Here is a 16,031-nt window from a genome sequence, read left to right as displayed (position 1 = left end):
TATTTATATTATAGTTGGTTTGTATTTTAGGTTATCTCCAAGACGAACACAAAATGGAAATTATGGCCACACTTATTGAAGATTCATCTTACGAAGGAAATTATATGAGTCAACACTCTGAAGTAAAAATATTAAATAACGATATGAAAGTTGCAACTGGGCAAAGACCTTACAAATGTGAAATTTGTTTTAAGCAATTTAGTCAAGCAAGTCATTTGAAAACACATTTGAGAGTGCACACTGGAGACAAACCTTATAAGTGTGAAATTTGTTTTAAGGAATTTAGTCATGCGTGTTATTTGGAAACACATTTGAGAGTGCATACTGGAGAAAAATCTTACAAGTGTGACATTTGTTTTAAGCAATTTAGTCAAGCAGGTAATTTGAAAACACATTTGACAGTGCACACTGGCGAAAAACCTTACAAGTGTGAAGTTTGCTTTAAGCAATTTAGTCATGCATGTTATTTGAAAACACATTTGGGAGTGCACACAAGCTCTTACAAGTGTGAAATTTGTTTTAAGCAATTTAGTAGAGCAAGTCATTTGACAACACATTCGAGAGTGCACACTGGCGAAAAACCTTACGAGTGTGAAATTTGTTTTATGCGGTTTACTCGAGAATATGATTTGAAAAGGCATTTGAGAGTGCACACTGGAGAAAAATCTTACAAGTGTGAAATTTGTTTTAAGCAATTTAGTAGAGCAAGTCATTTGACAACACATTCGAGAGTGCACACTGGCGAAAAACCTTACAAGTGCGAAATTTGTTTTAAGCGGTTTACTCAAGAATATGATTTGAAAAGGCATTTGAGAGTGCACACTGGAGAAAAATCTTACAAGTGTGAAATTTGTTTTAAGCAATTTAGTAGAGCAAGTAATTTGACAACACATTCGAGAGTGCACACTGGCGAAAAACCTTACAAGTGTGAAGTTTGTTTTAAGCAATTTAATCAAGCGAGTCTATTAAAAACACATTCCAGAGTGCACACTGGCGAAAATCCTTATAAGTGTGAAATTTGTTTTAAACAGTTTTCTTACAAATGTTCTTTAAAAACTCATTTGAGAGTGCATACTGAAGAAAAAGTGTAAAATTTGTTTTAAGCCGTTTTCTTGCCAAGTACTTAATATGAAACTTCATATGAGATTACATACTGGACCAAATTTCTTTTAAATAATTTGACGCAGCCTATTATTTTGTAACATAAACAGACTATTTATTTAAGTACACAAACAATCTAGACCTTTCTGCTCGTGACGGATAGTTTGGGTGCTGTTCCTTCAAAAACCATATAGCTGTTTATATTATATATTTTTAAAATTAAAGGGCGCCATTCCTTAATAGTTTATCCTCGTAAGAAAACGAGCTCAGACAAAGAAATAAAATGAAAAATTTAAAACAAAGTTAACCTTGATTATTTTATAAGGAAAAAAAGTTATTAAAAGATTCTACGTAAAAAAGTTACGTCATCCCAGAAAAGAAATAAACAGTTCGTGTTTACGGTATTAAATTACACGTGAGAAGTGCTTATACGAAACTTAACTTAAAGGCATATCGTAAGAAAACAAAGATTTTATATCTTGGCATTAGATTATGAATGAGAAATATATGAAAATAACATACTTTATCCCAAATTTCGAAATTCGCTCACATAAAAAAATACGTTTATATATTAGGTAGAATGTAGATATTTATTGTAATTAAAAGATCAATAATAAATCACTTCACTGTTATTTAGTTCATAGATAATCTTTACTGTTCAATCAAAACAATATAAAATGGGTACGATCTAAATTATCCAAATGCTTGTGTGGCGTGTAGAAAGGATATAATTTTTTTTACCCTCTAGGTACTCAGGCTGGCAGAAACGTTGAATGTATAGCAGCAGAAACATAATATCCACCATAAAAATATATAGGATTGGGCGGCTAAGCAAACGGGATATTCTTCGAATTATTGGTTTCAGAACACATACCATAAATGCATAGCTATTTAGATAACCTCGAGCCAATAAACATAATTCTGACAACTATTAGGGCTTCCGTAAGGGTCTAAAATAAATATTTCTTAAAAAATATATATAAGGGAAAAAGAGTTTTTCGGCTTAATGCGTCAAAGAGACCACTCAACAGAATTTCGTCCTGTTTGTTGGCCGTTTAAAGAGAGAAGGGGGCGCGGAATTTACGAACGCTCCAAATTTGAGGCAACAGTCGGAGCTGTTAGGAACTGCAGTAGCGTCCTTGAGGTAATTCAAATGAACTCGGCGGATAGATGGCGGGAGCAACATTAATTTACTAGCAATTATTATAATAAATTTTGAAACGGTTACAATCTGAAACAACATACAAGAACGCAAACCTTATATTCTTTTTGTCAATTCCTTATTTCTTGCAGTTCCCAATTTACTTAATTCATATCTTTTGCATATTCGGCCATATGCAAAACGTATAGTTATGTATCTGACTGATCCCCACTTCTTATTTTTATTGGCATTCTAGGCGTCTTTTCACTTCGGCTTCATCTCCATTTCTTTTTCTCTTACTATAGTTGGAAATCAGATTTGTAGGCAGTAGATTCTCTGAAATGTGAATGCGGTAAAGCGACGACGTCGTTGTCGTTGCTAGTTTGTGATGATAGATATTGTAGCAATTTATATTTTAATCATTTACAAGCAGCAAAATTATCATAGATTAATGATCGTTTTGTATTCGTTGAGGAATCTAATAAAATGTATTTAATAGGATCAATATGTATAATATTATATTTATATATAGAAAACATCTAAAAGTACGATAATATTCTGTGTTAAAGTCATAAATGACAACGTCGTGTTCTTAGGACCCATAGGAAGGAATAGTAGATCAACGTTGCCATAAATTGCATTCAGTAGCGTATTGTTCACACTATTTCAGTGAATTTTAAAACTTAATTAAAAAAAAAGGAAAGTATATTGGAGTTAGACAAAATGAATTTTATTTTGAAAAATAAGTTAACAAAATAAACCTACTTATATATATGAAAGTAATCTTGATAAAGTAGTTCGACCTCCACAAGAAATCAAAATATTAATCATCGTAAGAAAGGCAACTCGTCGGATGATGAAGAGCCATCGCAATCACTACTATTTACATTGATAATTGGGCCATGTTAAGCAAAAAGCAACCAACCCACATTTATGAGGAAAACAAGATAATGTCACATACCGATTTAAAAGTGTGCCAAGCCATCCTAAATATTAAACCATGAAAAATGCTTCTCCAATAATTGTTTCACTTAAGTTGTCTCTTAAGTGAAATAATAGTTCACTTAAAATTTCGTATAAAACACCCAACCCATCTGGATTGTTATGTGACTGAATATATTGTATTTCACTTTCGAACAAAGTTGGCTTGATATTTCTATACCGATTATGGTTCCTGGAATGTTGCATGATTATGTTTTTACCGTGTACTACTATTAGTTCATCCTGAAATATTAAAAGATTTTTTGTGAATTTATGAAGAAATCTGTGAAACTTTAATGTGCAAAATTAGAAGTATTAAATTAGATAAAGACGAGCCCTTTTATTTATTTGTTAAAAATAAATTTACAAATATTTTTTAAAAAGTTAACATTAAAAAGAATATTCAAGGAAGACCATACGCCATTGGAACTGTTTACGACGTTTTGGTACCACTACGAGCACAAGGTAAACACATAGCTTAACCAAAGTTACAGAGCCTTAATGAGATGATCCACCTAATTCCATCTGATTCTTTGGAGTTCTCCACTAATCTTAAAGGCAGTAACAAAATAATCGAGGATGTAGATGGTTTTAACACTCAAGATCTTGATTTTGACATTAATAAATAATAAAATTTGTAACCTGAATCAATATAACAAATATACTATTAAAACTTTATAATTATTCTTAAAATTTTTAAGTTCATAAATAAAACATTAAAAAACGTAAAGTTTTTTCGGTAATTTTTGAACCGCAAAAAAAAACAACATTCAGTATGTTTTTCGTAAAAAATTATTAGGATAATTTTGATACTACAATGATAAAATTACTTTACACCTAAACTATTGATTAGTGAACTTATAGTTTAAAAAAATATGTCGGAAAATTAAATTTTTAGAAAAATATAAAAAGTTAATTTTCTTTTTTTTTGGTTGTTTTTTGCTTAACATGGCCCAATTAATGGTTCTACCGAAATATCCACTCTTTTGTCTAAATCCCACATTCTATCTTCTTTTATAGCATGTCTTATACAGTTTTTCAAAGATTCAGGTGTGACGTTTTGTATGACAGTAGCTAACACGCTCACCTCCTCAATTTTAAAACTCTTGTTTTCTCTTGCTATTTGTTTTTTATTTGAGCCCATATAAACTTCATAGGGTTCAGATCACAATGGACAGCATATTTATTAAATTCTGGTATATGTATCCTCGCGAGATTTAATAGTTGTACTTTCAAGATGTCATCGAATGGTATATTTTTTGAGACAGCCATTCTAAATCTGTATTAGACTCTATATAAAATACAAAATTTGAAGGAGTGAAATGTCGTATGTTATGTTGTTTAAAAAACATGATTGCAAATTTAAATATAACGTTTATTTGGGTGAGGGGCCATGTAGGTATACCATAGAATGAAAAAGCTGATACTCTAGTTAAGGAAGCAGTTAAGAATGGAATATTTTGCAATATTTATACAATAAGGGATATAATTAACTCAATAAAAAATAAAATAAGGCTGAAATGGGAACAGCAATGGGAGAATATTGTTGAAAACTCGCAAAATACGTATTTCCAGATACACCCCACTTTATCACTCCCACCCCAATACATATTCAATTACTCGACACACAGTTACTACCAAATTCTCGGCAAGTGTATTTCGGTTAAAAACGAATCATGGTTGATTCCCGTCGCATTTATTTAAGCTTGGCATATTATCGACACCATCCTGCAGTTGTGATATAAGTTCTTACGGACATCTTAACCATGTTTTCTTTGGATGCCACAAATATTTAGAAAATCTAATAAAATAATTCAAACTTTTATTGAAATGAAATATTTGTTTCCGTTAAGTCTATCACACATTTTGTCAAATGATAATAGAGAAACCTTAGAATTGCTAATAAATTTTATTAAAGATGTAAAAGTAGAAATATAAATCAGTATAACTTCAGTGATTTATACATATATCTAAAAAAAGTAACAAACAAGAACAAAAAAATCTTTAAACATAAATAAAACATTCTGTGACTGATGGACTTGTTTCCGTGCCATTTTTCACACACACACACACACACAGTTGATGATGCCATCTTTTCGCCAGGCAGTTGTTGGTGTTGTCTCCAACCGTCGACTGTAGTATGACGCGTTGTTCATAACAACGACAGAATTTGTTTCAGGGTTTGGTAGAATCTTTGAAAACCAACCATCGAATCTTTTCTCATGGTAATCGTTGGTTTTCTGGGATTCGAATAGTAACAAGCTATTGTCCAAAAAACACGAATCGCTGCCTATAAGTGTTATTATTGGAGTCGACAAACTTTCTCTTGAGGTAATCTCGCTGTAACCGCCTCACTTCCACAGGGTAGAATATTACCTTGGACATTTTCGCCAGTAATAACTGCCTTGACAACTTCCACCAGGCAAAGTCTTTGTAATGGCCTTGTGCAGTCACAAGACGAACTAACCGCACCTGACATCCCTACCAGTTATAAGTTCAATACCTTTAAATAACTTCAATGATTTCTCAATTCTTGTAAACGTCGTATTTTGCGTGTGAGAGAATTCTCCTCTAGCAATCCACAATTCGGCAACTCGTAACTGACTTGTTCATGTAAAAACATACTTGGGGTTAACTCAGTAAGATCATCCGAAAGATACGTCAACGGATGCGAGTTGACTATACTCTTACAATTACACAATAATGTCAATAAGTCTTTATAATTGAGAGACGCTCGACCTAAAACTTTTCGCAAAAGTCCTTTTACAATACCTACTAATCACTCCCAAAATCCATCCCACCATGCAGCTTTAGGGGGGTTGAAACGCCACTTACTACGTTGTGTAGAACTATATTCCGCGATAGTATTCCAGTCCAACTACTTAAGCTCATTCTCGAATCCCGTAAAGTTTGTTCCATTGTCACTATAAACAATTCTCGGGCGTCCTCGCCTTGCAACAAAGCGAGGCTTGAAAAAATGCATTTGTTCACAACGATGTAACGAGTTCCAGATGAACTGCACAAGTAAACAAACAAACCCATGCTTTCTCGCCCGATTTCAAGTAAAGAGGTCCACTCCGGAAATTTCAAAAGCTGTAGCATCCCGAACTCTATCGGCCGGCAACGAAGGCGTTTTTACTTTGAACGATTTCCCTTATTGTCTCGTGCACACACCACATTCTTTTTAAATGGACCGCACAATCCGTCTACCCGCTAAAGTCCAATATTTTTCGCGGAGCAAACTAAGTAGTCCTTGTGTGCCTACATGACACGAGCTTTTATGTAGGCTTAAAATTAGCTTATGCACTATAAAATGTTCCCGGAGGTAAGATAGGCAGACGAAAATCTTCCGTGTCAAGTCTCGTAGTAACGCGAGTTTTTAAACGTATAAGTCCAAATTGATCGATAAACGCGTTTAGCGAGGAAATTCGTTTCGTATCTGCACCGAACGCCTTGTTCACTAGCTGTAATATAAATATTTTGGCTTTATCGATTTCTTCACTAAAATTTGTTTATAAAAAAAACGGGTGTGGCCGTCCAGTCGGACTGCCGGTAGAAGTTATACTTCTATACACGCGTTCGTCGTTACAAATTTATATGGGAGTCAATCTGCACAATCATTACATATGTAATGCTATAGATAAGAGCAGAAAGAGAAAAAGAATTAGGTATACAGGTATATGGTGCATCGTTTGCTGTATATAAACATTTGACCTGTAATAGGAGTATAGTAAGTAAATAAAGGATTGAATCAATATTTTGATGAAAATATATATTTTTATTTTCATATGTGTAAAAGGAATTGAATTAAAAAAAATTTTTTTACACGTACTCTGCAGTAAAATTCATTGTTAATTTTGTTATTAATATAAAAATACAATACAAATTAAAATGCAATATTCATAAGTATTTAAAAATGACAATATATATATAACTTACTTACGCATGTTTAATTTACCATGATAACAATATTAATAAAAAAAAATATTGTTTGTTGATACAACTGGACATTGACAAATACAATATTTAATTGTTGTTTGTTGTGTATATAAGTACACATTTGAACTTTTTTGAGATATTTACAAGTTTTAATTTATAATTTAACATGCCTAACGAGGCTTGTTACTCCTGTGCAAATTTCCGATTCACTCCCGTGCAAATTTCCAAAGTCGAACGCGCCTATAGAAGTATAACTTCAAAAACCAACAACTCGGATTATGTTGTAAATTTTCATTTTATTTTAAAATTAGCATTTTTGCGTATATTACATATATTTAATAAAATTAACGTGGGGTTTTTAAATATTTCAAAAATAAAAAAGGCAATTCGTATTTGGATTCGAACTCACATCCACCAGCGTATGAACCAAACACGTAAAATATTTGCCAATTAGACATGACACAAACGGATTTCAAAATTGACAGTTCTAGGTCATACAGTGATTTATTGAGATTATTATTTAGAAATACAAAAGACTAAAATAATTATGAACATTTAATAACTAATACAAAACATATCACATAAATAATAGTATTAATAAATATTATATATATATATATATATATATATATATATATATATATATATATATATATATTACATATATATATATATAATATTAAATATATATACAAAAGGAACATTTTTATTCTCGAGAGAGGAAGAGAGAGAAAGTATATCTTCTGTCTCTCTCGTACTCATTATCTTACATATGTAATGATTTCACCGATTCACTCCCGTACAAATTTCCAACGTGGAGCGCGCGTATAGAAGTATTACTTCAAAAATTACTTTGATGTGTGCTTCTATGAGGGTTATCGGACGTCATATTCAATAGTGAGGAAACTGGCTTTTTTCTTTTTCCAGTCATAAGCTTTTCAATTTTGTTTTTAGAGTACGGATTATCATTAAAACATTTCTACAGCGCATGTGTTAAATGAAACTCAGAAGTAGCACAAGAAGAAATGGACTACAATTGACTATAAAAACAACCCTCTTGTGTCGAAATACGAATTCCTTTCCTTCATCGTTCACCCATAGGAACCTGAAAAAATCTTGAGTCCTGTTCCTTTGAATGTACAGAAATTTGAAGAAAAGCCTTTCTAATATCCGACATAACTTACCTAGACCTACCTTTTGTTGTCTGAATATAGATCAAAAGAAATAACTTTAAAGGTAGGGCCTAATAAGATTAGGCCATACCTCCAAACATTGATTCAAAGAAGGACGACCTCGTTCATGAGATGATGCGGCAAAGACTGACATAATTTTTGTGGTTCACTATTATTTTTCATAACGGGCTTGTGAGGCAAATAATGCACGCAATTATTCTCTTCGGGATTATTTACTATTTCAATCACACCCTCGTTCACCACTCATTGAATATAGAGTTACGCGATTCAAACAAATTAGACCTTTTGAACTTATTTAAAGTACTATCTTACCTCCTAGCGACAACTAAATTATAAATTAAAGGATGCTCGTTCAACTAATGTAACATAACCTCATACCCGGCTTTCGCTGTCACATCGGACAGTCCCATAGAAAAAATTCTTAGGGGTCGGCCACAACGGCGCACCGCACATCGCATAGTACAACGCACAGCACAATACACCGCACCTAGTTAGCCTTTGCTTTGCACATTCGTGGCCGGATTGACGCACTGTGCACCGCACATTTATTCTGTTTCTTTAATCATGTCGTCGTCGTCCTCTTCATCGGACGAAGAAAGCATTGTTTTAAATTCTAATTTTAAGACATGGTGTTTATGCAGAGAACAAACAAAAATAGCGGTGCATCCTCTAAATAAGAAGCGAATTTACTATGGCGAATTTCACCACCTTTACAAAGACCTTAGAAAAGATTCTCAATGCTTTTTTGAATACATGAGAATGAGTACGAATACGTTTGATTATATTCTAAACAAAATTGAAGGAAAAATAAATATCACTAATATTTTATTGAAAAAAATGTAATACAAAATAGTGTGAAAGGTGCATGTCATCAAAAACATTTGGCATACTTGAGCGCTGAAAATGCAGGTTTTCTGACGGAGCTTGATGATAAGTTCGCATATCGCCTTCAGAAACCCTCATGGATTGACCAGATTCTGTACTGATGTTTAATTCAAGACTTTTGGAATTTTCATGACGGATGGGCTGTAAAATATTCTGAGGCATTATGGAGACGTATTGTGTATTTTGAGGGATGCTGCTTAATCTACGAGAGTTGTCATGATAAATGGGCCTTGCAAGTGAACTAATTGGTGACATTACAGATGGCGATTGACTGTCGTGATAAACATTTGCCTGAGCAGTATTTTGTGGGCCAGTAGGTTGTGTAGTTGACGGAATTTCGTTATCTAATAATTGCAATACTGTAATACGAAACTTCATCTTCTATATTTGTCTTTGATCTATTTTCTTCCTTTCTTTTTAGGTAATTTATTTTTTCCTGTTCTGCTTTTAAGCATCTGCAATCGGATCATTTCTTTTCGACATCTTTTGGGTCTTTGATTTTTTTGTATACGGCGCGAATGAAGATGAGTGTGCAGGTGACACTTCTCTTGAAAAATCTGCTGTAGTTTGCGATTCATTCCCGCTCGCAACTTCATCCATATTTGGCGTCTCACCCTCATCATCACGGCCTTCTGGCGACAATGTTGAGGTTTCATCTTTTTGTGTAGGAAAAATTCCCGTACTTTTATACCTTACGAGTGTTCATTATCATCTTCTTCAACTCCATCTCCGGAACGTTTTATTGGGAAAATAATAAGAATTAATACGAATTGTATGTTTCTGTTTCTGTACCTTGCGATGTGCGAAGGAAGGAGCGGTGCGTCGTTGTGGCCACGCGCATTTACGGCAATGCTTGTATTTACTTTGCTTCAGCGAGGCTTTGGTCAAGGCTAGGTGCGGTGCGATGTGATGTGCGTCGTTGTGGCCGCCACTTAACTTCATATTTTATTTTAAATATTTTGAAATACGTTTAGCAGCAATTTATTAACAAAACTAATTTTATTTGGTGGGTTAATATAATTTTTTTTTCTAGTTCCACTTTGTGAGATATTTTGTATGTTTTAGCAGCTCTTGAAAATAATTGTAAACACAATTGAAAGTTCGAGATAAAAAATAGTTACATAATAGCCCCTTTTGTTGACTGAAACCCATCCAAAACATATATATATATATATATATATATATATATATATATATATATATATATATATATATATATATATATACATTATATTTAATTTTACCATATTTTCTGGATAAATTAGCAGTACTAAAAATTATTAACTCGGAATCAAAGGTTTGAGGCCAAATAAATATGCATTCTATTTATTTTATTTATTTATTAAATAAAAAACAAGATTGTTTTCTAATACCATAGTTTATCTATTTTACTTATAATTAAATAGAATATTTCAATTCAGTACCACAATTTAGCTATTCTCGAGCTGCGCTATGGCTATTTAGATTTAGCACTATCCGAGCTATTTTCCAAAGGCTCTTTATCTTTATTCTCCAATTGCTGTCGCCACATGTTTGCGTATATTCCTTCTTGGCCTATCAAGTGGTCGTGTTTTCCCCTCTCCACTATTTCTCCTTCTTGTAAAACTAATATCTCATCTGCATGAATAATGGTGGAGAGCCTATGTGCTACTATTATCGTGGTTTTGTTTGCACACATTCTATTCAGGGATTCCTAAAACAATGCAAAATTTTTAATTAAAAAATGAACAGTACTACTGCAGTTTTTACAGAATCAAATTAAATTGCTAAAAGCATTTAAGTACTTCGACATCTATATATAAAGCAACAACGTGTTATAGACATAGTTTTTAAATGATTGTCAAAACTGTTTAATTATAATTCTAATTATAATTAAATTGTAATTGGTTTCCCTAATCCTCCCTAAAATCTAAGAAAGAATAAGTCATAACACAATTAATTATTTGCTCAGTATTTCAAGAATTAAATTTATTATTTTTATTTACTTTACTATTTAAAATATCTTAAAGCAACTTAACTAAACGAAAATTCGTACCCCCTAAAACTATTGGCAATATTTTAACAAAAATGCAAAAATCGGTCAATTTTATCGAGGTAGACCGATTTTTATGCAAAAATAATTCTTGCAATTTCTCCTATGTTAGAGGTTGCAACCGCCAGCACAGGGTTAGTATTTCAAAAATTGTGTGTGCCGCGGCACACTGGTGTACCCTGAAGTCCCTGTAGGTGTGCTGCAAAATTTTACTGTCTTTTTTATTAGTATTTACTTTTTTAATTCGCCGTGATGATAACTTTTACCGACTATTTTGCATTGGTTAAAACTTCTGTTCTGGGCTTATCTGCTGTTTCAATAGTTCAATACTCGACAAACAGAATGCGGTAGCAGCAGTATCGTATGCAGACGTGCGTTAGTTCAACATATCACCGCTTGTGGCGTTTGGCACTCACATCTAGAGATGAGCATTGTTGAAAAAACATCGATGGTTACCATCATCGATTAAACAACTTAATCGTCGTAGACGTAAACATCTATGGCAATATAACATCGAGCCTTCCAACACCATTGTTGACCTTGAACTCGATACAACACATAACAGAATTAAAATTATGTTAAGATATTTTTATTTTTACAATGTCAAAATTTCTTGGACCTAACCTCGCAAAAACAAATCTGACTGATGATGAAAACATTTCGGAGTGTATACCTGCGAAACGCTAACAGATTGCCAATAGTGATTGTGTAAAGGGAATTGTTCGTCAGCACCATGAAAACTATTTATCGTTCGGTTTCACGTCATCTGGTGGTAAGCAGCCTAAACCTCGATGCTTTATATGTGGCAAACCTGTCCAACGAAGCCATGGTGCCGAGTAAGTTAAAAAAAACTTATATAATGGATAAAGCACAAGAAGCCAGTTACACTGGCTGAGTTGATTGCAAAAAATATGAAATCTCATACAACTGCCGAGACGGCAATTTCACCAGCAGCTGTGAAATTGTTAAAATTATGTTTGGTGAATGTGAATCTAATAATCCGATTAAAAGACGATTCGAGGACATGTCGAAGGATGTTGAGACCCAAGTAAATGAATAACTCAAAACAGCTGATTTTTTGGCGCTTTAAGTGGACGAATCCACAGATATAACTGGGAAACCAGAGGTTATTGGTCTCGTCAGTTTTATCTGCGAATCTAACGTAATTGAACAGTTTTTATTTTGTAAAGACCTCCCTGAAAATACAACAGGACTAGACATTTTTCAATTAGTGAACAGTTATTTTATCACTGCTGGTTTGTCTTGGCTGTCTTGTTTGAGCGTTTACACAGACGGTTGCCCTGCGATGGTAGGATAGTTAACAGGGTTTCTGGCTTATGTCCAAAAGAAAAATCCAGATATTATTTTCACACATTGTTTTTACACAGAGAAGCACTTGTTGCTAAGTCATTGATGTCTGAACTAAATGCCGTTTTGCAAAATGTGAAAATAGTGAACTATATCAAAAGTAGGCCTTTAAAAGCGATATTATTTAACAGTTTGTGTTCTGCTATGAATTCTGAGCAAACGCAGCTATTGTTGCATACAGAAGTAAGATGGTTATCCAGTGGAGGTTTCCTGCAAAAATTCTATGAATAAAAAGCTGTTAGTATTTTTTACTTGTGAACAGTCTGAATATGCCGATTTCCTTATAGATGACACCTGGTGCACCAAAGTTGCGTTTTTGGCAGATACTTTTGGGAAATTGTATGTTTTAAATAAGGGCATGCAGGGGAAGAAAGAAAACATCCTCACCTCTACTGATAAAATCAGTTGCTTCCAGCAAAAACTTTTACTGTGGATAAGAAAGTTAACAATCAAGCCACGTGGGTCATGTTTCAGTTAACAAACAATTGCAATGTAGAACCAAATCTGTCAGACCTTTTTTTGAAAAATCTTAGTAAGCTGAATGACAATATCAAAAAGTATTTTCCCTCCCTCGATACGTCATCAATGGACTGGATGCGAAATCCATACATCGAGTCGACTTATGACACGGCCTTGTTTATTACTGATAAAGAGGGTGAACTGATAGATATAAAAACAACCGTAAACTTTAACTAAAGTACAGTAGACTAGTTGAAGAAGCAGAAGCTCAGTCAAAACTGAAGAAAATCAAAGTTATTGTAGATGTTGCATCATTTTGAATATCCCTCTTCAATGAATATCCACTGGTCACAAAGAAAGCTATGAATGTAATAATTTCGTTTTTAACTTCTTAGCAAAATACTGATTCGATATTATATTGAGTTCACTTACTTGTATATTTCTTTCCGTTTGGGTATCTAAGGCACTGGTAGCTTCATCGAGTAAGATTATGTTTGGCGCTTTCAATAGCGTTCTAGCTATTGCTACTCTCTGCTTCTCACCACCACTTAGTCTTAGCCCTCTCTCTCCAACCTTGGTTTCATAAGCTTCCGGAAAGGTAAGAATTCTTTCGTGTATGTCAGCACCTCTAGCGGCTTCTATCACATCAGTCGCTGTTGCTGTCAGTCTACCATATTGTATATTGTATCTAAAACGTGAAAAAGCTACTAAGAAATTGCGTTTGGCATTTATAATATGTCACACGTCAACAATGTCTAGAGATAATTCGAAAATATCAAACAAAGTTTATGTTGTACTGAAAACTTTTGGGTTTGGGCATTCCAAAATTAGGTAGTCAATTACGTTTCAGTCTACTGCAGCTTATTTCATCTGTAAATAAAAAATCTTAATATGAATTAGAAGAATTTTTTGGCTAACAACAAAAATTAATACACAAGCAAAACTCGAGAATATCGATAAGATATGCAAATGCAATAATAAAGTTTGAAGTAAAACGATATCAGTTCTTCCTCCAACACTATATCACTCTACACCATACCATAACTGCACCACCACAATAGCTATGGACTACATGAACTGCTTCTAGCCATGCAATTGATGTATACTCTCGCTAAACTCTTTATATTATTCAGTCTGTATGGAGACCAAATAGGAACTAGTCTGTCAACAAAATGCGGACCATTGTTTATTAGTGAAATTTAGATGTTTTTACCACGATTTTCACTTTTCCGATTTTCAGCTGATATTGGAGAATTCGGAGAAAAGTATTGGCCAAATTTCTGATCTGTATTGTTCGACCTCAAAATTTCAACGAAACGGAAGACTTCTAACATAAACATTTAAAAGTAAAAGATATTTACTAGCAAATCGGTAGAAAGTCCAAAGTAAGTATCATTAGAAAACAAATTTCTTATTTATAAAAGAATCATCAAATCCTTCTGGATTTGATGATTCTTCAAGCTTCAAGCCATCTCCCAACAAAAAATCATCGTGCCGCAGAACGTTGCTTCTATTCTCTATTGAGGTAGTCGAAATCCAACTATTAGATCAATTTTACGGGAATTTTTCAAACGTACCAAACGGAAAAGCTAAACTGCCCTTTTCAGTGTTGTGTGAATCCGAAATGGTAGGACGGTAGTTGTAGTATTCCCCATCGTCTTTCCTTTTATGTCATTTACCTACCTTTAACCGTTGCCTGTATTGTTTGTGTTACAAAAAAAGTCGCTATGAAGGGGACCTTAGCGTGAAGCGTGTGTTCCTGTTCAATCCTTTTTGTATAGTCACCCAATAGTGTTTTCAATAGGAAGGTTAGGAAATTAAGTTAATGAACGAACGTTTAGGAAATTTTCAGAAATGAATTAAAGGAAGTGTAAGAGTTAATTATTTTTACACGTATTCAACCAATTGTCTGGCTAAATAGGTCATGAACCTAAGGCCAAAAAAAATACGTTGTATTATCTCGATTATTTTGTATGTTCAAAATTTTTGATTTTTTTATTATTAACTAATTAAATAACTTACTCTACAGTATTATTAAATAATACTGTATCCTGTGGAACTACGCCGATAGCTCTTCTTAGTGATTCTTGGGTAACAGTCTTAATATTTTGCCCATCTATAACAATAATTCCTGTATCGACATCATAAAACCTGAAGAGAAGTCTTATAATTGTACTCTTGCCACTTCCTGATGGACCTACCTAAAAATTAAATTTTGAAAAACATCGGTAAATATAAAGACCTACGATTTACCCTATCTATATTACCCTATATAAATAAAAACGGCACACCGTCAATTATTAATATTAGTTGGATTGGTAAACGCAAAAAAAACGAATTTTATGTAAGCCGTTTTATGCAGAACTCATTTTAAATTTTCTATAAGCATTTTTACTGCCTATGAATAATAAAAGAAACATTAGACATACCTCCTAAAATTCTTTTGATAATAATAAAAATAAAAACAAAAAAATGGAACTAGTTTCGAGAAATTAATTTCAGGGATTAGTAGTCGATAAGGTGTTTATTATAAACCATCATATTATAGCTTTTTTTCGTCCATTCTGTGTATCATAAAACAATTTGCTAAGGTTTTAATTTTCGTCTAAAAAATCCTATTAGACAGTTTCTATTAAACACTTTAAATTGTTGATGTTCTTTGGAAGGGATTATCCCTTTTTCCAGAGATTTTTTGAAGCAAATGGGATAAAGGGATTTTTCTATCAAAATGAGGGATATTATCATATTAAGCAAAATAATTTATTTCAGCAGTTAATTAATTTCTATTTACAACCGTGTCATTTATCAGCAAAGCCTGTAAGTAATTTAGATTTCAATGGAGATTTCTATTTGGTAGAGTTTTTTAAGTTGAGTTCTTAGCATATAATAAATGGGAAGTACAGAATGAAATTTTTGTGACAGATTTTATTGT

At 33.1% G+C, this 16,031-nt stretch overlaps 2 protein-coding genes across 2 annotated transcripts in view; one reads left to right on the top strand and one right to left on the bottom strand.

The window, feature by feature from the left end:
* Positions 1–2,046, top strand: part of LOC140445147 (uncharacterized) — a 55,106-nt gene extending 53,060 nt beyond the window's left edge. Inside the window, exon 2 of the mRNA XM_072537005.1 lies at positions 31–2,046. Within this exon, the coding sequence (XP_072393106.1) occupies positions 31–1,091 (1,061 nt within the window). The 3' untranslated portion in view covers positions 1,092–2,046. The remainder of the gene's footprint in view (positions 1–30) is intronic.
* Positions 2,047–10,560: 8,514 nt separating this feature from the next.
* Positions 10,561–16,031, bottom strand: part of Hmt-1 (ABC transporter ATP-binding protein/permease Hmt-1) — a 70,117-nt gene continuing 64,646 nt past the window's right edge. Inside the window, exons 11-13 of the mRNA XM_072537003.1 lie at positions 15,122–15,300; positions 13,532–13,787; positions 10,561–10,933 (exon numbers count right to left, since the gene is read on the bottom strand). Of these exons, the coding sequence (XP_072393104.1) occupies positions 10,697–10,933; positions 13,532–13,787; positions 15,122–15,300 (672 nt within the window). The 3' untranslated portion in view covers positions 10,561–10,696. The remainder of the gene's footprint in view (positions 10,934–13,531; positions 13,788–15,121; positions 15,301–16,031) is intronic.

The sequence above is a fragment of the Diabrotica undecimpunctata genome, chromosome 7, assembly GCF_040954645.1.
Source record: "Diabrotica undecimpunctata isolate CICGRU chromosome 7, icDiaUnde3, whole genome shotgun sequence".
NCBI lineage: Eukaryota > Metazoa > Arthropoda > Insecta > Coleoptera > Chrysomelidae > Diabrotica > Diabrotica undecimpunctata.
The sequence above is the reverse complement of the archived record's forward strand: the minus strand, read 5'-3'. Positions and strand labels throughout refer to the sequence as shown.